This window comes from Columba livia, chromosome 15, assembly GCF_036013475.1.
Source record: "Columba livia isolate bColLiv1 breed racing homer chromosome 15, bColLiv1.pat.W.v2, whole genome shotgun sequence".
NCBI lineage: Eukaryota > Metazoa > Chordata > Aves > Columbiformes > Columbidae > Columba > Columba livia.
Genome location: NC_088616.1, coordinates 11450271 through 11472094, shown reverse-complemented (window position 1 = coordinate 11472094; position 21824 = coordinate 11450271). Strand labels below are relative to the sequence as shown.

The window sequence follows — 21824 nt, the reverse complement described above, 5'->3', positions numbered from 1 at the left end:
AGTGTGTGCTGAAGGGACCTTCCCGGCTCACCCAGTGCCCCCCTGCCATGAGCAGGGACATCTTCACCAGCTCAGGTTGCTCAGAGCCCCGTCCAGCCTGGCCTGGGATGTCTCCAGGGATGGTTCATCCACCACCTCTCTGGGGAACATGGGACAGACTCTCACCAACCTCAGGGGCAGCCATTTCTTCATGTCCAGCCTGTCCTCGTTTAAATTAAAACCATCACCCCTTATCGTAACAGGCCCTTGCTTCCTGGGTTGAGCAGCAGCTTGGCAGAGTGTGTGCTGCCTGCTTACAGTTTGGTGAGGTCCCTGTGCTCTCTTCCCCCTGCCCTGTGTCCTACAGAAGTCAGAAAACCTTGGGGTAGGGAAAAAAAACAAACACAAAACAAAACCCAAAAACAAACCACCACCTTTATTAAATGTGTATTTACAAACAGCAGCAGGTCATGTAGGACAAAGCGTTTCTCTCTGGTGGCTCCTGAGGCAGCACAGCCGGGGCACGCTCAGGCATTGATGCTGGGCTGGAGCCCTCAGCACTGACGCAGCAGGACTGCTGCGCTCTGAAAGCCCCTTTTTCCTCTGGAGAGCTCAGCATTGACAGTGGCTGCTCCCTCCCTGGAGAGGAGGCTGCAGCAGCCCCATTTCCCTGCAGTCACACAGCCAGCCCCGTGCAAAGCCCAGCTTTACCAGGGCCTGGCTCTGGGCTGCTGCTGAGCCAAAGCAGCTTTGTCGCTCTACGAAGACTGGATGATCCCTCAGCGTCTCTTAGCAGCTGGGCAAAGGTCTCGATTGAGGCACTCGTTGCAGCGAGGATTCACAGGCAGGCAGGTCTGCTGGCCAAAGCCCACCAAGAGCCAGTTTATCTCCCTCCAGAGATCCCTGCCGCAAGAAGTAAACACAAGCGTTCCAACACAGCTGCTCAGAGGGGTTAAAGAACAGCTTGTGCTTTTAACTGCATCCCTTTTGCCTACTGCCGGTTCCTCTTGGCTCCCTGAGGTGCCTGAAGGCAGGTCCCAGCCTCCTGCTAAGAACAGCCCTCCCAGCCCTTCCTGATCCCTCCGGACTGGGCTGGGGGGAGCCCAGGACAGACACAGGATGTGCCCATGGTCATTCTCATCTGCTAATGCATGTGCCAGATGCAGAGATGCACCAGAATACCTGTCAGCTGCATTTGGTACTAAAGATTAAGCATCAGTGAAGGCAAAAATCCAGCCATAGGCTGCTATTGCTGTGGCCATTTGCATCAGCAAAGTCCTGTGCAGTAAAGTACCAGGCCTGGCTCATGGAGGACTTGTCTAGGGAAGAGCCTGGTATCAAGACCTCCAGCCACATGCCTGCCTTAGTCGTGATCGACACATCTGGAAACAAAAAAGAGAAACAACCAAGGACTTGATAATGTTAAGGCTCTCTTCCAGCCAAAATGATTCTATAAGGAGCTGAGCTAACATTCTGTGATTCTGTGAGCTGCTGCTGCAGCTCTCTGGGAAAGAAGAAACACCTGCAAACTAGTTCTCTATGCAAAGGGGGGGCCCAAAGTGCAGCCACTGAAGATGCTATGAGCAGGATTGTGTGCAGACGTCCCCCTGCAGCTTGTGTGAGGGGCTGGGGGTCTTGGCCTCACCTGGGCAGCCAGTCCTCCAGCGCTACCCGAGTCTCCTCAGGGTGTCTGGTCTCCTTCTTCACCCACTTGAGCCTGTTTGTGATCCTGTGCACGTGGGTGTCCACAGCTAGGAAGGGAGAGCCCACAGTTTAGGTGGGGGCAGCTGCACCTGAGCAGAGAGAGAGCAGAGCCAAGAGCTGCCAGTCACGACACAGCAGGTCCAGCCCCGCACAGGCTGCTGAAACAGGAAGGGAGAACTGCTCCCCAAACAAACATGCTGTTTTCCTCCTAAGCCCTGAGCCAAACTCAGGCCGGGATGGAGATCTCATCGTGCTCATGCAACCTGCTCCAGCCTTCCTTCAAAGGCTGGCGTGGCGTGGCAGCCTGGCCCGCTTTCTCTTCCTCCCTGTGTTTCAGCTGACGTTACGCAAGTCGCAATCTCTGCCCCTCAGTTTACCCAGATGGAAAACACGTTTCATAATACCTACCGACACAAGAGGGTTTGTGAGGCTTAAACAAATGTTTATAAAGTGCTTTGAGCTAAAAAGCTCTGAATGCAAAGTGTATTATTGTTAGATCAGCCACGATAAACCTGTCTCTATGGCTAATTGGGCAAAACCCAGGAAATTGCTGTAAACAGGAAGACTAAGTCTTGCCTCCTAAATCAAAACTGAGCACACAATTATTTGGAAAACAGTTGGCTACTTTGGCTCCCTCTAGACTTCCCTCCCCCATAGCAGGGAGAGAACAGACCCCAAGCACTGGTGGATCTATCGCAAGAGCCACGTTTGGTCACTGAGCGTCACTAGCAGGGCTGCAGGAGCTGCCACCCGTGCTGACCCTGGGCTGTGGCAGCTGTTCCTCAGGTGACACCACTCCTGCCTTTCCCATGGCTCCTCCGTCAAGCAGCAAGTACATTTTGAACATTAATCTGTCCCCAGAGGCCACCCTCAGGCTGGGCAGCCGATCGTCCGGCCCCATCTGCCGGCTGCCACACGCAGCTCCGCAGCCACTGCACTCCCCGAGCAGCACCGGGCAGGAGCCGACCTGCCCCGGGCCCACCGCTGCCGCGCTCCCGGATCAGCGCTGCGGCACACAGCCCCACGGGCACCACCACATGCTCTCTTCAATAAACACGGCAAATAAACAAATGCACCTGTGGTCACCTAGTACCCAGCCACAGGAACTAAAAGGTATCAGAAATTCTGGAGCTACAGGTTGCCCGAGACTGTTTCTTTCTGCAACTCATCATGAGTTACTGATTTCTAAGCCATGCTTCTGCCCTCTTATGGCTCGCCAAACAGAAATCCCAAATGAGATTTGTCTGAATAGAAGCAACCCTGGGAAAAAAATAACCCCAGACTATGCTACCACTACCCAAATCACAGAATTCCCCCCACTTCTCTTTCACTTGACACCAAGGAGATTATAAAGCATTTTTATGCGAGCACATCTTTTGGGATGCCTCCCTGAACAGGCAGTGCTTGCAACGCTTACCAGCATGTGAGGGGAGGGAGTGACTGCCCTGGGGGATTTCTGCTATCAGATTTGGGGAGAAACAGTAGCTGGATCCTTGTTTAAATCCTCCAGCAACTCATTCGCTGTGAGTGACTGAGGGTCACATCCTGCACCCACCCAAATTCTCTGCAGGTGACTAAACCCAAGCAATGCCATCAGCAGTTTACCCAGCTGCAATGGTTCCCCTCTGCCCAGGGAAAGGATCTGGAAGCATTTAGGAAACGAATGGGGAAAACGCAGCCCAACCTACCGATCCCCGACACACTGTCCCAGGCAATGGTCATGGCCAAATGGGCCATTTTGGGCCCAACTCCCGGCAGCTGCACCAGCTCCTCCACCGTTCTGGGTATGTCACCCCCATATTTCTGCTTCAGGATTGCCGTCGTCTGCTTTATGTATTTCACCTTGTTCTGGAAAACCAAACGGAAAGGCAGTAAATCCAAGTTGCCCTCCAATACAGGGAAAATAGACAATTTTTTCTTCATATCCAATCTAAACCTCCCCTGGCACAACTTGAGGCCGTTTCCTCCCATCCTGTCGCTTGTTCCTTGGGAGCAGAGCCCGACCCCCCTGGCTCCAACCTCCTTTCAGGCAATTCAGAGAGTGAGAAGGTCTCCCCTCAGCCTCCTGTTCTCCAGCTAAACCCCCCAGGTCCCTCAGCCGCTCCCATCACACTTGTTCTCCAGCCCCTCACCAGCTCCGTTCCCTTCTCTCAACTCACTCCAGCACCCCAAGGTCTTTCTTGTGCTGCTTCCCTGAGCCTCTGAGCTGTCCCAGACAGCGTGTGGGAGTAGAGGACAATGCAGAGGGTTTCTCTACATGCACACTAGGTGCTGCTGCATCCTGCACTCACCCTCCAGAATCCCACAGGGTAAATCATCTGCCCAAGCGTCGCATCATCCATCTGCAAAATCCTGTCGATGGTGAGGCCGTGCTGCCTCAGGCGCAGCATGGCGGCCGATGTCACCTGGTCCTTGGTCTGGCTGGAGAGCATCAGTGAAAGCAGAACTTGGTAGCGCATCACCTGGGGAAAAGATGACACTCCAAGATCTCTGAGAGGATCATGCAAGTTCTGCTCTAAAGCAGCTTTGGAAAATCCCATCCCTTTCCCATCAGAGTCCAGTGGGAACTGGGTATCTGGCTCCAGTGAACTCCTTAGGAAACCTGATCTAAAGAACCAGGATGACAGGGACTGGGAGATGGAGCTCAAACCCCCAGTCACACAGGGTTCAGCCCAGAACATTCAACTCCTGTTTTTCAGTTGCTTTTTCCCTCAGATGCAATTATGACCCCACTAGCATGAGGGAGATGATGCAACTAACCTGGACTGACCCAGGACAACGTGGGCGACGATTCCCCCTCCAGCTCTCTGACAGACAAAGTTTACAAAACTGCAGGCGCACCAAGAAAAATCTGCAAGTGCGTGGAAGCAGGGTGATCTCTGCATGCAGGGAAATCAAGTGAGGAGCACTGCTGTGTGCTGAGGCTTACAACATCCACTTTTTCTTGGAAGCAAGAACCTTGCTTTCCTTGGGAAGAGGAGTTATTTCCACAACGTGCACCGTGGTCCCCCCGGCCCCGCAGCTGCACTTGGTGCCAGCCCACGCGGCTACAGAGCGTGTGACACCATCCGAATCCAGAGTCCAAGCGAACTGTTTTCCACAGGGATCCGAGCCCAAGGCGCAATGCCAGCAATGCGGACAGCATCGCACGCGCTGGAGCTGCACAGCTGTGTCTGCGAGACCCCTTTCACAGAGCCCGCAGGTCACCGTGCAGCACAGGGCTCTCGGGGGCTCAGCACCACAGCCCCACTCCGCTTTGTTTTTTGTGCTGTTGCAAACAGTCCCCTGGCAGGGAGGTGCCATTGGGGGCTTTGATTGTGTTCCCAGGCTTGGGGAGGACAGTGCCACCCCAGCGTGGCTCTGCCTTTCAACCAGTATCCCATTAGAAGTGGGCTGCAAGAAGGGAAGAAGCCAACCTATGCTTATGTGCTGCTCTGAAGAGCATGAAAGCAGCTTGGAAAGCTTTTTCTTGGCTCCCCCCACCTTTTCTCTGTACTGTTTTTCCCTTGTATTACAGAGCCATCCTGCTGGATACTTTCCTTGGACTCCTACAGAGGTTTTTTAAGAAAAAAGGGACATGGCTTCATGCCCTGCCAGCCAGCCCCAAAAGACACTGCCACAAAACACTCTCAGGGTTTTCACTCCCAAGTCCAAAATCATCCCATTTTGCCTCAGCTCCTACTCGTGGTTCAGCCTGTAAACTCTTCCGGCAGCAGTATAAGCAGAGGAGGACAAGGACCTTCCACAGCTGCATTTGCTTCTTTGTCTCTAACATACAGCACAGGCTGAACATGAGCACAGCACAGCTTTGAAAATACCCCCTGGCCTCAAGCTGTGCCAGGAGAGGTTGAAGTTGGATCTTGGGAACAATTTATTTCTGGAAATGGCTGTTGGGCATTGGAACAGGCTGCCCAGGGCAGTGGTAGTTACCATCCCTGGAGGGGTTGAACAAACACGGAGATGAGGTTCTCAGGGACGTGGGGTAGAGGTGGACTTGGCAATGTTAGGTTAATGGTTGGACTTAATGATCTTAAAGGTCTTTTCCAACCAAAATGATTCTCTGATTTCACAAGGACTACCCGAAGCCAACAAGCCCAGTACTGTCAAGGCAGCAGCTGCCTCTCCTCCTCTAGCAGGACAAACAGTTTCACTCACACACACAATTCTGCAGTAACCTCTTGTGGGACCAATCCCAGCCCAGAGTCCTGATACGCCCTGCGTTTATTTTTCTGCTCTGTAGACACCCAAAGTGGTTCATATCCAGGGACAACAGGAGGATGGGGGAGGCCAGAGGACTGCAGAAGCAGGGCTGTATTTTCAGGTGCAGCAAGGTGTAGTTACCTGTGGAGGTGCGCTGCTGTCGTAACATTTCTCAACTCCCATCTCATCAACAGGAGCGTCTCTGTTCCTCCTCATTTCGCGGATCCGCTCCAGCTGCTGCCGCCAGTCCCGCGGCTCCCAGCGCAGCCTCTGGGGCTCAGGCCCCCCCTGCTCGGCACCGTCCCCCTGCCCAGGCTCGTAGGCGATGGCCACACTCTTCCTCCTCCTGCTGCGCTTCGGGATGTCAGCTGTGCCGCGGGCCTGGCTCACTGCAGGAAACGGGAGAGATTCCCAGGCCTAAGTGGGGGACAAAGCCACCTCTGTCACCCACCAGAGCCCAGCCCCGTGCACCAGCAACCCCTGGGGGGCCCTGACAGGCCTGGACTCGTCTTCTCCATAATTACAACCCAGCAGCGACACCTCACACCCACGCAGCCCTCACTGGAGCCAGCCCTGGGGGACAGGTGACAAGAGCAGGGGACACGTGTCCCAATCACACAGGACGCTGCTCAGGACACGGTGCATGCCCAGGCCCTTGCACAGCGCCTCAGGCGGGACCGCCGCCGATGCTGCCACAGCCCTGGCTCGCAGGGGCCGAGACGAGGCGCCCGAGGCCCTGTCCCCCGCCTGGGCCGGGCCCTCACTGCCCGCGACAGGGGCGGGGAGGGCCGCACACAGGAAGCGTGATCCCCAGCGCCGGGAAGCACCGATCACCCCCCTCGCGGTACCTCCGGCCGCCCCCCCGGCCCTGCCGAGCCCCCGGGCCGCCGCGCTCCCCCTGCGGGCGGACACAACCGCGGCCATGGAGGCGGCGCCGCCGCGAACTACCGCGCCCAGCGTGCCCCGCGGCGGGCGCCGGAAGCGGCGGGACTTCCCTTGTGGGCGGGGCCGGCGCGGAGCGGGCCGGGGGCGGCGGGGCCGGGCGGCGGGTGAGTGCGGGGGTGCGGGAGTGCGGGGTTGGGGGAGCGGCCGCCCCGGTCCGGTCCGTTCCCGGGCGGGGGGCGCTGCCCGGGTCGCAGTGCGCGGGGGCTGGCGGGGCCCAGCGGGAGGCGGGGCCTTGCCTTGCCGTGCGCCGGGGGTGTGTGGGGCTGCCCCGGTATCCCCCGCTGGGTGTCTGTCCGGGGTTGTGGCGTGTCCCGGGATTGTGGGGGGAGGTTGTGGGGGGGTCCCGATATGTTTGGGGGGGGACACTGCCATGTCCCTAACATATGGGGTGTCCCGTGGGCTGTGGTGTGTCCCCAGGACTGGGGGCTATCTAGTGTCCTCTGGCGATGTTGGGCTGGGAGCCCTGGTGTGTCCCCGTTGGGTGTCCCTAGGGGGCTGTGGCATGTCCCGGCGTGGTGGGGGGCGGCTGTGAGGGGTCCCGACATGTTGGGGAGGACACTGCCATTTCCTGGGGTATGTTAGGGGCTGCGGTGTGTCCCCCGGGGCTGGGGACTCGCTGTGTCCCCTGATGATATTGGGCTGGTCATGGGCCGTGGCGTGTCCCCTGGCCTGGGGGCTGCTGGGTGTCCCCTTGTGGTGTTGGGCTGGGGGCCGTGGCCTGTCCCCCCGGGCTCGGGTAGCACCGTGTCCCCTGGGGTATCAGGACAGGATCTTGCGTGTCCCCGGGTTCGCTGTGGTGTCCATGGTGTGGGGTGTCCGTGGCATAGCTGGGGGGCGCGGGGCACGGCCGGAGGTGCCGGGGCTGTGCGGAGCCTGTTCCCAGGGCAGGGGCTGCGAGGAGGGGGAGTCCTGCTCTGGGCCACATCCCCGAGGAGCAGCGGGTTGGGGTGACAGTTTCTGAAGGACGTTGCCGTTGCTGTAACGAGTGTGCTTGTTCTTGCTCCCCCACTTTCTCCTCACTACAGCAGCGTTTGGATGTTCGAACGCTCAGATTTGTAAGTCCTCCTCACATCTGGCTACTTGCAGTGTCCGCTTGTCCATTGCTTTCGGACAGGGAACAGGTTCTTCAGCTCACACCCCCCCAAGAAGTCTGTCTGTGGTTGTGATTATACTTCAAAAATCAGCTCAGCGGCTCTGTGTGGGCTGTGGTGAAAAATGGAAACCCCGAGCTCTCCGTTCCTTGGGTCGCTGCGTGATGCGGGTGCTGAAGGCAGGAGCAGCGCTGGCTCCTCGTTGTTTCATTCTCCCGCATTTGAAACAGCTCGAGACACCACAACTGTTTGCAACAGCGTCGTTGTGACAGCTTCTTGTTGTGATGGGTGGTTGTCCTGTGCAGGGACAAGAGCTGGACTCAGTGATCCTTGTGGTTCCCTTCCACCTCAGCACATTCTGTGATTTTATGGCTGTTACCAGCGTTTTCCTGCTTGAATGTTCCCCAGGGCCTCCTGTACCAGAAACCTTGTTCTGTGTTTGCAGGGGCTCGGCACTGCTGTCAGCCATGGCAAAGCCTCAGAGCAAGGATTCCGGACTGAAGGAGAAGTTCAGGAATCTCCTGGGGCTGGGAACGTCCCGGGGAAGTTCAAAGTCATCGGAGGGCAAGCAAACGGAGTTTATCATCACTGCGGAAATACTCAAGGTGTGGGAACTGAGCGTGGTAAAGGTGGGGATGGTGCCTGGATTACGCGAGCTGAGAGGTTGGGAAGGAGGGCTGCTCATTCTCCTGTCTGTTTTGACGTTCATTCCCTCTCCGGTCGTGCCTTTTTACCTTATGTCTCCATGCATATTCTAGTGAAATGGGTGTAAAAGTTATCTACTTTGAAGTTACAGCATTTTAGTTATTCAGTGTTTGAATGCTTTCAAGGTATTTGATAGGACACTGTTGTCTTGCGTTGGGTTACAGGGTGTTTCCTCAAAATATGTTGCTCTTTTTTTATAGTCTGAGCTGGAGGAATTTATATGGTGGCAGTTAGCACAAGCTGGAAACTGTTTCTATTTTATTAAAACCGTACGGTTTTCTGAAAATTAAAAAAAAAAAAAAAGATTCCAGTAATTGGCACAACAAGTCTGTGAGCAGAATAATTGGCACACAGGAAGGAAAACACATAAAAAGGGACCAGAATCCCTTCCCGCCTGTGCTGGAGCAGCCAAGCTCTCACCTGCTGGAAGGCTGGAGAGTCGGACTCAACGTCCCTCCTTTCTTTGCCCTTCTCCCCTGACCTGGGCGAGCACCACAGCCAGTCAGTTAGTAACTTTTCTGAAGAAAATGAGGTGTTCTGCCCTGGAGGTGAAAAGCTGCTTGGCTCCAGTTCTGTGAAAGTTCTAGTTTTGACAAATCATTTGCTAATGGAAAAAATAGTTTTGGAGAAATTCCCAAAAAGCTCCGGTGATGACTAGTGGGTAGATCATTTTGGACAAATATGTAATTCATTTTTCGGTGGTTCAGGATCCCCTGTGAGAAATGGATAAGTGTTTCTAGTAAAATAAACTCTCAGCTTATCTCTACTTTTCTTTCCAGGAACTGAGCATAGAATGTGGATTAAGTAATAGGATACGAGCAATCGGTCAAATTTGTGAAGTGGCAAAAACAAAAAAAATTGAAGAGGTGAGTTTCAAAGTGTTCAGTGAATATTTGAAGGATGAAAATTTAAGCAACAGCTCTTAACCTAAACTCATCTTGTATTTGGGTGAAGGTTTCTGCACAAATGTTCACCCTGAAGCAAGCAGGTGAATGAAGAACTTCCATTATTGGGGTGCAAATGTCACATAGGGCAGGATTTGGTGTCTCTTGTGGTTCATCTGTGCTTGTCACCAGGCGGATGAGAGCATCCCTCAGAAAAGAGAACCCTGGGCGTGAAATCCCTGAAAATCTTCTTCGTTAACTTGCCGTAATTAATGACTGACCTACTGGGTGAAGAACCCAGAAGCAGGTTAACTGTCCTCCAGCCTGAGTCCTGCATTTGCTTTCAGCACGCGGTGGAAGCCATATGGCGAGTGGTGGCCGACATGCTGCAGCCCGAGCGCCCCGTGGAAGCCAGACATGCTGTTCTTCATCTGCTGAAGTCGATCATTCAAGGACAGGTGAAAGCAAAGAAACGCTACATTTAAACTAGGGTCTGTGCAGAGTATGAGCATGAGAAATATTGGGTGGTTCTTCTGAACAACTTCCTATGTTTCTTTTTTTGGTTGTGCCTAGTAAACGGGAAGAGGACACATTTTAATTTAAGTGTTAGTTTGACCTCGTAGCAAAACTTGTTGGAAACTTTTCAATTTTGGGGCAATGCTCTCGGGAAAAAAAGGGAATACTTTGGGTTAAGTTTAGCATAGCACAGCACACAATAATAGGTATTTGCCCAGACCTATTGGTCCCAGTCTGCAGGTGGTTTTGGTGTTTCAGCATGGCAAATATGCGAGAAGTTCTGTATGAGAGACTTCTGTAGCCTGGCCAAGTTAAGCATACTGTGAATTTTTCAGATTTCACAATGTACTATACAAATGTAAGATAGAATCAAACCAAAGTTCTGGTTTTCTGTATCCTGAAAAAGCAGGGGTAGGTGCTTACCCGGCGAGCAGGTGTTGATTTTTGAAAAAAAAAAACAAAAAAAAAAACAAAAAAACCCAAAAAAGCTCCTGCAATCTCTCCTGGCGGTGCTGGCAGCTGCAGTTGCTATGGATTACTTGGGGTATTGGGTGCTGTCTGTGTATTGCTGGACAAAATACCTCCAGCCCTGAGTGTTAATAGAACAGACAGAAGACCTGAGCCATTGTCAGTGGCCAGCAGAGGCTGGAGGTGTTTTCAGGAGATTTTCGTAGCCTGTAGGAAAGAAAAATCATTTCAAGCTTGAAGATTACTGTTATAGACCTTCATAAGGTTCAGGCCTTGACTGTCTTTTGTCATTTCCACCTCCTCCCTTTGTTTTTTTCTTAAGGGCGAGAGATTAGGGATCCTCAGAGCACATTTTTTTAGAGTAATTAAGGACTATCCCTCCAATGAAGACTTGCATGAACGGCTGGAAGTGTTCAAGGCTCTAACGGAGAACGGACGATACATCACCTACTTGGAAGAAGAGCTGGGTGAGTATTGTCTCTGCCCCTCTTCACTTTGCTGGGAGCAAGTCACGGGGCAAATATCCAGTGATACAAGAAAAAGGTAGTGATAACATTTCTGGGTAAAAAGCATATTGGAACAATGTGTTTTCCTTCTTCAGCTGACTTTGTACTGCAGTGGATGGATGTTGGTTTGTCTTCCGAGTTCCTCCTGGTTTTAGTGAACCTGGTGAAATTCAATAGCTGCTATCTGGAAGACTATGTAGCTGACATGGTCCAGTAAGTTGGGTTTGTTTTTTTTCACTCCTACATGCTTTTTCTTAGTAAATTACAGGAGAAAGTTGCAGATCAATAGATAGATAAGGGGAATCTGTTTCATCCAATGTGAATCTGTTTCATCCCAGGTCATAACTGGAATTTCTGACAGATAGTTCAGTTCTTACAATGTTCAGATCTGTTTTAGTTTAAGAGCATCTGCTTTCCCCATTTCATGTGATGAACCTGATTGCATTGCTTTGTCTTTGCTATTCAATTAGTGTGGACGTACTGGGTTACATTTAAGTATGACTTCAAGCTGTTTATGAAAGAGCTCTTAGTGTTCAGTGTGTCTAGGAGTGTTATCAACAACGCCACAGTAAGGGGAATGATGAGTAAAGTAGCATGCCAATATGCTTGTCTGTTTTGGCTCTTTGTAAGTTGTCTAAAATCGTAATAAGCAAATAATTATAATTAAATGTTCTTTCCTAACAGCAAGATATGCCTCTTGTGTATTCAGACTTCATCATCTATGGACATAGAGGTCAGTAATTTGAGTCTCTCATAGTACTTTAGAGTTCTCTGAAATTCTTTGAAACTATCTTTTCCAAACAAAATCAAATCATCAGATTCTCAGTTTATTCTCATCTTACAGAAGAGGCAATACAATGTTACAAAGTATTTGTAAGCTATTGGATCTTGTACACCAATAATAATTTTATTCTAAAGCAAACAGAGCATTGATAGATTTGATGAGTGAATCGGTTTTTCAACAGTGCTTTTTATGGTTTACTTTTCATCTCTCTATGATTAAAATACAAAAAAAAGACATATCTGTATCTCTTTTGGCTTCCAGAAGATTTTCTGGGCCTGCCATGTGGAGGTTTGACGGGCTTTATTCCTGGAGAAGTCTATAACCATTTTGTCTTTCTCTTTCCCAAAGATTTCCTTGCAAGTCTTGGATGCAGTTGTTTGCTACAACTGTCTGCCATCAGAAAACCTGCCAGTGTTCATCATCACCCTGTGCCGGACCATCAACGTGAAGGAGCTCTGCGAGCCCTGCTGGAAGGTCACTACTTATCCTGGCTTTGTTTTTTAACAATCTCACTGTTTTGGCCTCATAGATGAAGTGTCACATGTGCCTTTGCACATCTGTTGTACGTTGCGGTTTGGTTTTAAGAGTAAATAATTATTTTAAGTATGAAGGGATCAGCACATTGTTAGTGTAAGTCCCATCATGTCTCTGGAATTTACTCATCGTTTCAGCTGAGGTGACTGGCCACCTTTTCTCTAGTGCCATGGAAATGGCCGGACACATTCACTTACCACAAACGGGCGTGATTGGCTGGCTAACTGCATGTTTAAGCTAATGAGCATTTTAACAATTGGATATTTAAGTGTTCTCTTTGAATTTGCAGCTTATGCGCAACCTTTTGGGAACTCATTTGGGACACAGTGCCATCTACAACATGTGCCGGATCATGGAAGACAGGTAAAGACAAACCTGGGAATTCAGCAGAGGTCCTGGTGAGAGGGACAGGGAGTCGCTGACCTCAGCAGAACCAGCTGAAGGTTCTGGTGCTTAGAAGTGAATTCCCTTCCTAGTTATGCTGCTGAAAGGCTCATTTTTTTGGCTTTGCTGAATGTAATTTCCTTTATTTAAAGCTGTACTAAATGATTTTCTGCTTTTAATGTTTGTAAATTGCTGTGGAAGGCTCTGATGTGTAACCACTGGGGATTACTGTTGTGACAGTATAGATTCCTATTGACTCTTCTACACTAAAATAACTGCAGTGTGGTCTAAGACTTCCCTCCATCTGTTCCTAGAGCATACATGGCGGATGCAGCATTGCTGAGAGGAGCCGTGTTCTTTGTCGGGATGGCTCTGTGGGGTGCTCATCGCCTCAGTTCTCTCAAGAATTCCCCAACTTCAGTGCTGCCTTCATTCTTCAAGGTAGGGTGGGATGATGGGGGAACTTTTTACTCAGGTATACATCTGGATCTGGGTAAATTTAGAATAAAAATGTGGTCCTCTGTACCAAAGAGATCTTTGTGTGCCTGAGAGATGGGAGACAGCAGTTGGGAATGTAGTGAAGTGTGGGGAAGCACTAAAACAACAGAGGATTGAAGTGTGAGGCTGCCGTCTTCTGAAATATCTTCGTTGGCCGGAAAAGCAAAGTCTGAATTCTTTTTATCAAGTTTCTACATTGTGGGTACTTCCTCTTAAAAAGTAGAAACAAAGCAAAAACTTTGTGGTACAAAAAGTGAGGGTCAGTGCCTTCAGGGACAGCCTCAGAACTCTCTTAACATTTTGTCATCCAAGTGAATCCAGCAGGAATTTCCCAGCTTTAACCTCATGTGTCTGCTCTGTGCTGGGGCAGGATTTGACATCTGATGTACAACTGTTTGGCGAGTGCATCACTGCACTTCATAAAATGGTTTTTCACTTTGCTCTTTGTGTGTTTAGACTGGAATATATTTATCTCAGACCTTCAGGCTTAAGTTCCGTATTTATAAGGTGTGTTTCATTTGAATTTAAGGGTATTTCTGATGACTGCTTTCCAGTGGTAACCGACTGCAATGCTTTGTATTCCAGGCCATGACGTGTCCCAACGCGGTTGTATCTTATGAGATAGTTCTGTCCATAACACGTCTAATAAAGAAGTATGGGAAGGAGCTGCAAGCTGTGACATGGGACATCCTTTTGGACATCATGGAGCGATTACTGCAACAGCTGCAGGTGAATGTTTGGCCTGTCTTGACATGCTTTCGATCAAAAGACCTTGCCGTAAATATTTTTGCAAATCCATCACCTGTGTGTACACTCAAGTGAACTTTGAAGCAGAATGAAGGCGTAGCCCAGTTCTCAATATTTTGCTTCTCAACGGAGTTTTCTGTTTGTATTTAAAAGTCAGCACTTTCTGGTAAGGTAGGAGTCTTTGAGGAATGGGTTTGTCTCTGTTTCAGAGTCTGGAGAGCCAAGAACTTAAGTCCATTGTACATGATCTTTTGACTACAGTAGAAGAACTTTGTGACCAGAATGAATTCCATGGCTCTGAAGAGAGATTTTTTGAGCTGGTGGAAAGATGTGCTGATCAGAGACCAGTAAGACTTGTCCTATTATTGTCTTTATTGTCTTTGTTGCCAGTTGAATCTGTTTTGTTACTCTGTACAGTTGAACGTTGGGAGTCCTAAAATAGCCAGGGATCTGAAAATCACAGCAAGGTCTTATATGACCCTTATTCTCAGGGTGTGGGTTGGGGGGGATAATATATTGTATTTGCTTATACACTAAAAAAAATTCTTGCTCTTTCCATGAAAGGAATCTTCTGTACTAAACTTGATAACATACAGAGCTCAGTCCATTCATCCTGCCAAAGACGGCTGGATTCACAACCTGCAGATGTTAATGGAGAGATTCTTCAGGTATGAAATCATGACTTTGTGAATACAGGGCACTTTCAAATGCTTTTTGCCGCTTTTTTCTCTTATGTAATTTTGTTTTCTGAAGTTCTGATGTTAGTAAATGACTGCTAAGAAAGATGGTGTTTCTATGGCACAGCACCTGAAAAGGTTTTGTTTAACAGAATTAAAAGTTTCCACCGAGTTATTTATGCTTCAGTTTTTTTCTTTATTTCCATTGCATGGTTCTGTTCCAACTAGCTCAGGCAGTGATGTATTCTGCTCCACAGCCCTTTGTAGTTCTGACACCAAATGAGACTTTCCTGTTAAGCATCAGGATTACATGTGGTTATCCACCGTTAAAGTGATTTCTGGGTTTGGATTGGTACTCCTGAAAGCGTTCTTGAGCTCTAAAATCTCACAGCAATGACAAGCTTCTGTCTTGTCTGTGAAATGCAGCCAAAGAGCAGCTCTTCCTCAGTGCCATATGTTTGGTTTTAAATCTGCTCACCAGAGCACTTGTTCCTGATCTGATTTCTTTTGTGGAGACATTAACTGAAGGCTCAGCTGACCCTGAACCGTTATTGTTCTAAGTCATAAGAAGTTCCTTGGTTTGCTTTAGTTTTACTTTCCTTTTCTCCTTTCCCGTCTTCCCTAAATATCAGCATCTTTATTTTATTCACCTGGAATTTGCTCTTTCCATTTTAGGAACGAAAGTCGTAGTGCTGTTCGCATTAAAGTTCTGGATGTCTTGTCCTTTGTCCTGAGTATTAACAGACAGTTCTATGAGGTGCGTGTTAATCTGTTTCTGGTGATCACACGTGAGATCTTCAGTGGGTGGGAAAGGCTTTGGTGAGGCGCGTTTTACACTGTGCTCTGGGTCGTCTCTGCCATTGGGGAATGCACAAGACTGTGCTGTGAATGTTGAACACAATATACACATTTCTGTAGGATCCTTGTAGGAGAACTTGCCTTTTAATTTGCCTTAATTGGATACAGGTATGTGCAACCTGCAGTGGGAGCTGCCGTGTGTTGAGGACATATGTGGTTGTGTATTTGCTTCCCTGTTTGAAGGTCATTAATTCCCTATACATTTTGTTTTGGAAGAAAGGAAAGTCAGGGTGAGAGGTGGAGAGATTATTTCTTTGTAAAAATATGAGGTATGGACATAATCTGATTGACCTGCCATGGTGCTTGTGGTTTAATTGCAATCCAAGATGGAAAGTGTCTGAGAGAGGAGTTATGGAAGAGCTCTGGGAATGTCGTCAGCTCTTTGGAGTGTACCCAGAGTGCTGGAGGACAGGAAGGGGCAGAGGTGCTTCTGTGATTCCTTCAAGATTTGTGAAAACATGATACCATTGCATGTTTTCTCTCTCTCAAAAAACAAGCCCTAGAAATCCCTCACCAGCAGTCTAATTGATCCTTGGCTATCCAGTCTGTAGGAGAGATGAAAACCAAAGCATTGAATGCAAGTTCAACAAAAGTCGTAAATATTTGGAGGACTGGCACACAGAAATACTGAATTGGATCGAAGAGGAAAGATTAAGGAACCGAACAGTTGAGGAACAAGCCTGATACCAGTGTTCTTTAGTTTGTAATGATTTGTCTCTTTAACACGCTGATTGAACAGCTGACAGCAAAACGTCCAGGCTCATTAAAGTCTGTCCCCTTGCAGGAGGAGCTGATAAACCTGGTTGTGATCTCGCAGCTGGCTCACATTCCAGAGGATAAAGACCATCAAGTTCGAAAATTGGCCACTCAGCTGCTCGTAGACCTGGCTGAAGGCTGCAACACCCATCACTTTAATAGCCTGCTGGATATCATAGAAAAGGTGAGGCAGAGTTGGGGTGACTGTCAGTAGCATCACCCTGTCTTCTGCCAGATCCTCTTACTGTAGCCAAAGGGACTGACCCGTGACTCTGATCACTTGCCTGGTTCCATAGTATATTGTAAAATTGCTGGGTTTTGGAGGATACAGGCCTGAAGTGCAGAGCAGAGGGAGTTTAGAAACCCCATCAACACACATCCGAGCTACCTGACGGGGCTTGCAGAGTTTCCTGCAGGATGACTTGCTATAGTCTTTGCTGACCTTCCAGGATGGAAATAAAGAAAAGGTGTTTTGCGGATTTAAACCATGTATTGCTTTTCTTTTTAAAAGGTGGCTGCACGTTCTCTCTCATCTCCTTCTGAACTGGAAGAGAGGGACTTGCTATCGTATTCAGCTTCTTTGGAGGATGTCAAGACAGCAGTTCTTGGACTCCTGATAATTCTTCAGGTAAATGCTGCAGGGCATTCAACACACCTTCTGCTGGACTTGGCTTTTTAGAGAACCACTCTCCCACTATTAAGTATTCCGACTTTTGTCCACATAATATTTTAACTCTTGTTTTGGTCACTTCTTTTTTTTTGCACCATTTGCTAAATGTTTTATTTTCTTAATTTCCACTGTACAATGACTATGAATACATTTTCAAGTGTGGAGGGCAGGTATGTTCTAAACTAGCAGAAGACAAGTGGTTTATAACCTTGAATAGATCCATTGTAGCATGTCCTGAGATGTGGTGAAGCAGTTGCAGAGAGCTGGTTTGTTCCAACTGCTGCCCTTCTGGAGCCTTTGCTGAGGTTCTGTCCAGAACCATCTCTTCATCTTACTCTCTGGAGCAAATTTCTGCTGTGTTTTTCTTGAATTCTCAGTGCAGACACACATTTCTGAATTAAAAGTGTCAGTCGGCCTTTCAATTTACATTTCTGTTCCTCTGTAGACAAAACTCTACAGCCTACCCTCCAGCCATGCCATGCGGGTGTACGAGATGCTGATTCAGCACGTCCAACGCCATTACATGTACGCGTACAGCCTTCCTGTCGCCAGCAGCATCAGACTGCAGGTATGAGCAGTAACCAGTGGTTTTCGGTTGAGAGCTGCATCCTGGCTTCGGAATTTTGGGGTGGCAGGTGGGGAATGTGTGCTCTAGAGCTCGCCAGAAGTAGAATTAAATATTTCTTGGCTAGTAGGAGTATGTGTTAATGTACGTACTGTAACACCAGAAGTGATGCCTCCTGCAGAATTGGCCACAGCATCTATTAGAAATCCCTTTGTACTTGCAAAAGTATCCCCTGGGGAGGTGGGAGAGTATTCCGCTGACTGGTGTTCTGAGTGATTCCAGTGTCTTCTCTGTTACAGGTGTTTGATTTCCTGCTGATGCTTCGAGCTGACTCCCTTCACCGGCTTGGACTTGCCAACAAGGATGGAGCAGTGAGGTTCAGCCCTTACTGTCTGTGTGATTTTGTGTAGGTTTCTCATTGTGTTAAGCAAAAGCTGTTTTCTGAACTATTTGGTATTTTTGCGCAAGTTTCAGGGTCCATCAGTAGCGACTTGCAATTTTTCTAATCTTCCAAATCCTGATGAATCAGCTGCTAGACAAGTGTATAGTTACAGTTTCGGATGGTTTTAACTAATAACTCATTGATTAGTTGTTCTTGCAAACCACTTACCTACAGAGCTCTCAGTGTCAGATGTGGAATTTCTGTTCCTGCCCGAAACCAGTTTTCACACAGAGGTTTGATTCAATGATTTGTACAAATCTGGCTATTTTTAATTTTATAGGCTGGTCTAGTGTTCTCTGTGTAACATGCCCCAAAAGATGCCTTTCTAAATTTGCTAAGGGCCTGGATAGAAAAACCCTTAACCTGACCAAACTGACTCGTTGCTGTCCATCTACTGTGCAATCCTGTGGTTTTTAATTGAAAATGCTATTTATATCATTGTTTGATCATTGGACTGGCTACCAAATAAGGTAGCACTGTAGGTCACATGAATCGACCGCTCCGATCCTGATTTTACGTGTATTTTTCTCTCTTTCCACATTGTAGAGAAGCAGAGAAGAGGACTTCTGAGAAGAAGCCTGCGGGTACGCTCTCTCCGCCCGCGGGCAGCCCCAGTGGGCCTGCCCAGAACGCCACCATCCGCATCGGCCACCTGCCCTACTCCATGGTCTTCGGTGTCCTCCTCCAGTGCCTGAAGCTGGTACGTTCACTTTTAACGACAGTTGTCATCTCCACGTGAAATATGCCAACTTAAAACAGGCTGGTTGGAGGATTCTGTGCCAGAGTATCTAAATAGTGTCTGAAAGGCAACACGGAAATCCTCGTTCTTGGGCAGAACCTGTGTGATTGTGCAGCTTTGCAGCCAGCAGTGGGAGCAGCAGGTCAGCTCTTCAGGAGCGGAGCGAAGCTTTCACTGCGCTCTGCTGCAGAGCAGACAAGGGCAAAAAAATGTGGGTGTTAAACACAGATCAAATAAGTCATCCTGTTTCTGAAAGGGCACTTGAAACTAGAAGAGACATACTGCAAGGTTTTGAAGTCTTTTGAGAACTGATAAATGTTTCAGTTGCTAAAAAACTGTAAATAGAAATTGTTAGCATTCTATCAGATATAATTATGTACTGAGGGGTTGTCTTGCTCTGGAAGTTAATTTGTGCTGTTGGCTCAGATAACTGAATTCTGGCTCTGTCTTTTTGAGCTCAGATCTGGATTCAAGTTGTCTTCCAGTTTGCGATGCCAGTGTTGCACCTTGAGCTGGATGACAGACAGGAAGCCATTGGTGACAGCTAAATGCCACTTCTTTTTATGTCACTACCATGGCAAGACATACATCTGCTTAGGAGATGGCATGTTGTGTGAAATTTGATTGGTCTTACTTTCAAATGGAGCTGAAATCGTACAAAAATTTTCCACTTCAACTTTTTCTTTCTTTCCAGGAGACAGACTGGAAGGTGTTGAAGTTGGTCCTCAACAAATTACCTGAATCCCTCCACTATAAAGTGCTATTTTTAACCTCTCCTTGTAACATAGACCTGCTGGCTTCTGCACTGAGCTCCATGGTAATGCCCTGCACCCTCCTGACGTGTCGTCACCACATCCTTAGTTTGCTTGAGAGTTGATTGGGGTTTTTTGAGTTTGTTTTTGTTGTTTTTTTTCTTCAATGTAACATTTTTGAAGATCAGCATGCTGGTTGTCAATCCTCACTCACCTTCCCTTTTTGTGAGGGTTGTTTTAGGTACAGGAGAAGGTAATAATGAATATTCGCTATGCATGGATGTATACATCTGAAAAGGGAGCTATGGGCAGTGCCTGTCTGCTGCCTTTTAGAGGGTACTTTAGTGTGAGGTGTTCTAACTCACTGTGTGATGTATCAGCTCACAGACAAAAAGACAACCGACAGGCTCCATGGGACCCCAGAAGGCTTTTCCCGCACTGATTTGCATCTGGCTGTAGTTCCAGTACTGACGGCATTAATATCTTATCACAATTATCTGGAAAAAGCCAAACAGGTATGGGCAAAGTAAGAGAATGAGGGGGGCTGAGCCTGGATAGTAGAGCATTTGTTCATACTAGCTGATTAGGAGACTCAAGTGCAAGATATTAATAATACTGCCCTTTTCTGTTATAAAAAGCTGCATCTGCTGTATTTGGGGTGAAAAACTACTTCTCTGAACTATCAGTTGGATTCACTGTTCTCCATCCATACCTGATCCTCCTTGCAGGTCAGGGAGTGACTTTACCCTCTGCTGGAAGACCCCCAATAAACATCAAAATTCTGTTTAATCAGAAAAGAAACAAACCAAAACCTTAAAATAAGAAAAAAATAAGAATTTCTAAAATGTCTACTTGATTAAAGTCCCATCTTAAGATTTTTGCCTAGAATACATACAACACTGTTTAGGGTTCTGTGTTAGTGCATTTTGGATAAGAATACACGTGCATCATCCAGGTCTTGCAGCAGTGACACCCACAAGCCATTTGAAATCCCGATGGCAGTCGGGAGATGGTACAGCAGAGGTTTTCTCTTTCCCTGTTTTCTGACCCTTTTTTCTTTTTAATGATTTTTTTTACTCTTCTAGCGTGAAATAGTGTATTGCCTGGAACACGGTCTTATTTATCGCTGTGCAAACCAATGCGTTGTGGCGCTCTCTGTCTGCAGCGTCGAGATGCCCGATATCATCATAAAGGCGCTTCCAGTCTTAATAGTCAAATTAACCCACATTTCCGCTACAGCCAACGTGGCAATCCCTCTCTTAGAATTTCTTTCAAGTAAGTATTAATGTTTTTCTGCTTTTGATCTTCTGTAGCTGTGAATGTGTTGTTTGCACTGAATATGGGTATTTTGATTGCGTTAGCCATGTGGGATGCGTTGGAAGGGTGTCTTGGGTTTTTGTGATGCCCTTTGCACCATCCTCAAGGTATAAATGTTTGAGCATCTCTTGTTCATTACCAATTTTCTATTTGAAAAACTTGCACACACTGAAGAGATGAGCTTTGTGTAGCGCAGCCGCACAGTGATAGGAAATACAAAGCTGCTTTCTCCACCTTGATAATTTAAATATCAGGAAATTATACCATGAAATTATACCATGTCAGCTGATAATTTAGAAGAAACAAACCAATTTGAATTAAACTGAGTTGTGCTATTGAATAGTTTGTGTTCAGCCCTCACCTGTGCTGTTTGGTTGTTTTTCCCTGCTGTGTTCTAGCTCTGGCCAGGCTGCCTCACCTCTACCGGAACTTTGCGGTAGAGCAGTACGCCAGTGTGTTCGCCATCTCCCTGCCCTACACAAACCCTTCCAAGTAAGTTCACAGCAAATGTGCTTCTTCCTTATCTGTAAAATTAAGAGAATGAGACATGCTATTTTGTCGTTCTCAGGCCAAGGTTATTTATAGGATATTACTCATTCTTGTATCTCCAGGCTTTTTCTCAAGAAGAGACATATTCACCTTGAACAAAATATCTGTTTTTCTTGAACAGAACTTTTAAGGTTCTTTTTCTTTATACTTACAGTGGATAAAGGCCCAGTTCTGTTTCTCAGGTTGAAAAGTCTGTCTGTTCAGTTCTGGAGTGGCATCACAATGCAGCATTAAACTCTGTAGAGATCTTTCTGCTCTTTTAGGTTTAACCAGTACATCGTTTGCCTGGCCCATCACGTGATAGCGATGTGGTTCATTCGGTGTCGCCTTCCCTTCCGAAAGGGCTTTGTGACCTATATTACAAAGGTAAATGGACACTACTGAATCAAACATAACAAAAATGGTGACTTAAAAAACAGGTTGAGAAGTTTAAAGGTTCTGCTTGAAGCTAGAAAAATTCTTCTTTTCTTCTCAACATCTTTTTCAAGATGGACTGTGAGTTCTTGTGCACCGGCCCGTGACTGCTCTGGCAGGGGGACTGGACTAGATGATCT

General features: G+C 47.9%; 2 protein-coding genes across 8 annotated transcripts in view; one reads left to right on the top strand and one right to left on the bottom strand.

Annotated features, from left to right (window-relative positions):
* Window positions 1-395: 395 nt before the first annotated feature.
* Window positions 396-6851, bottom strand: NTHL1 (nth like DNA glycosylase 1). Its single transcript, XM_065031230.1, has 6 exons — window positions 6732-6851; window positions 6025-6272; window positions 3975-4145; window positions 3372-3531; window positions 1625-1730; window positions 396-882 (listed from the first exon to the last, which is right to left on the bottom strand). Exons 1-6 carry the CDS (start codon window positions 6805-6807, stop codon window positions 759-761), a joined length of 885 nt encoding a protein of 294 aa, XP_064887302.1. The 5' UTR covers window positions 6808-6851; the 3' UTR covers window positions 396-758.
* TSC2 (TSC complex subunit 2) overlaps window positions 6838-21824 on the top strand; it is a 33005-nt gene continuing 18018 nt past the window's right edge. For 2 of the 7 annotated variants that reach the window (XM_065031224.1, XM_065031223.1), the window contains exons 1-24: window positions 7265-7883; window positions 8365-8524; window positions 9404-9490; window positions 9856-9966; window positions 10815-10959; window positions 11094-11211; window positions 11683-11731; window positions 12131-12256; window positions 12606-12679; window positions 13015-13141; window positions 13784-13927; window positions 14155-14292; window positions 14510-14613; window positions 15298-15379; window positions 16265-16420; window positions 16748-16864; window positions 17352-17474; window positions 17771-17877; window positions 18460-18613; window positions 19347-19469; window positions 19785-19919; window positions 20490-20679; window positions 21120-21213; window positions 21534-21636. In XM_065031224.1, coding sequence (XP_064887296.1) covers window positions 7864-7883; window positions 8365-8524; window positions 9404-9490; window positions 9856-9966; window positions 10815-10959; window positions 11094-11211; window positions 11683-11731; window positions 12131-12256; window positions 12606-12679; window positions 13015-13141; window positions 13784-13927; window positions 14155-14292; window positions 14510-14613; window positions 15298-15379; window positions 16265-16420; window positions 16748-16864; window positions 17352-17474; window positions 17771-17877; window positions 18460-18613; window positions 19347-19469; window positions 19785-19919; window positions 20490-20679; window positions 21120-21213; window positions 21534-21636 — 2787 coding nt within the window. In that variant the 5' untranslated portion in view covers window positions 7265-7863. Of the gene's footprint in view, window positions 6933-7264; window positions 7884-8364; window positions 8525-9403; window positions 9491-9855; window positions 9967-10814; window positions 10960-11093; window positions 11212-11682; window positions 11732-12130; window positions 12257-12605; window positions 12680-13014; window positions 13142-13783; window positions 13928-14154; window positions 14293-14509; window positions 14614-15297; window positions 15380-16264; window positions 16421-16747; window positions 16865-17351; window positions 17475-17770; window positions 17878-18459; window positions 18614-19346; window positions 19470-19784; window positions 19920-20489; window positions 20680-21119; window positions 21214-21533; window positions 21637-21824 lie in introns of those variants that run through there. The other 5 variants (XM_065031227.1, XM_065031226.1, XM_065031225.1 and 2 more) reach the window with 4 other exon arrangements.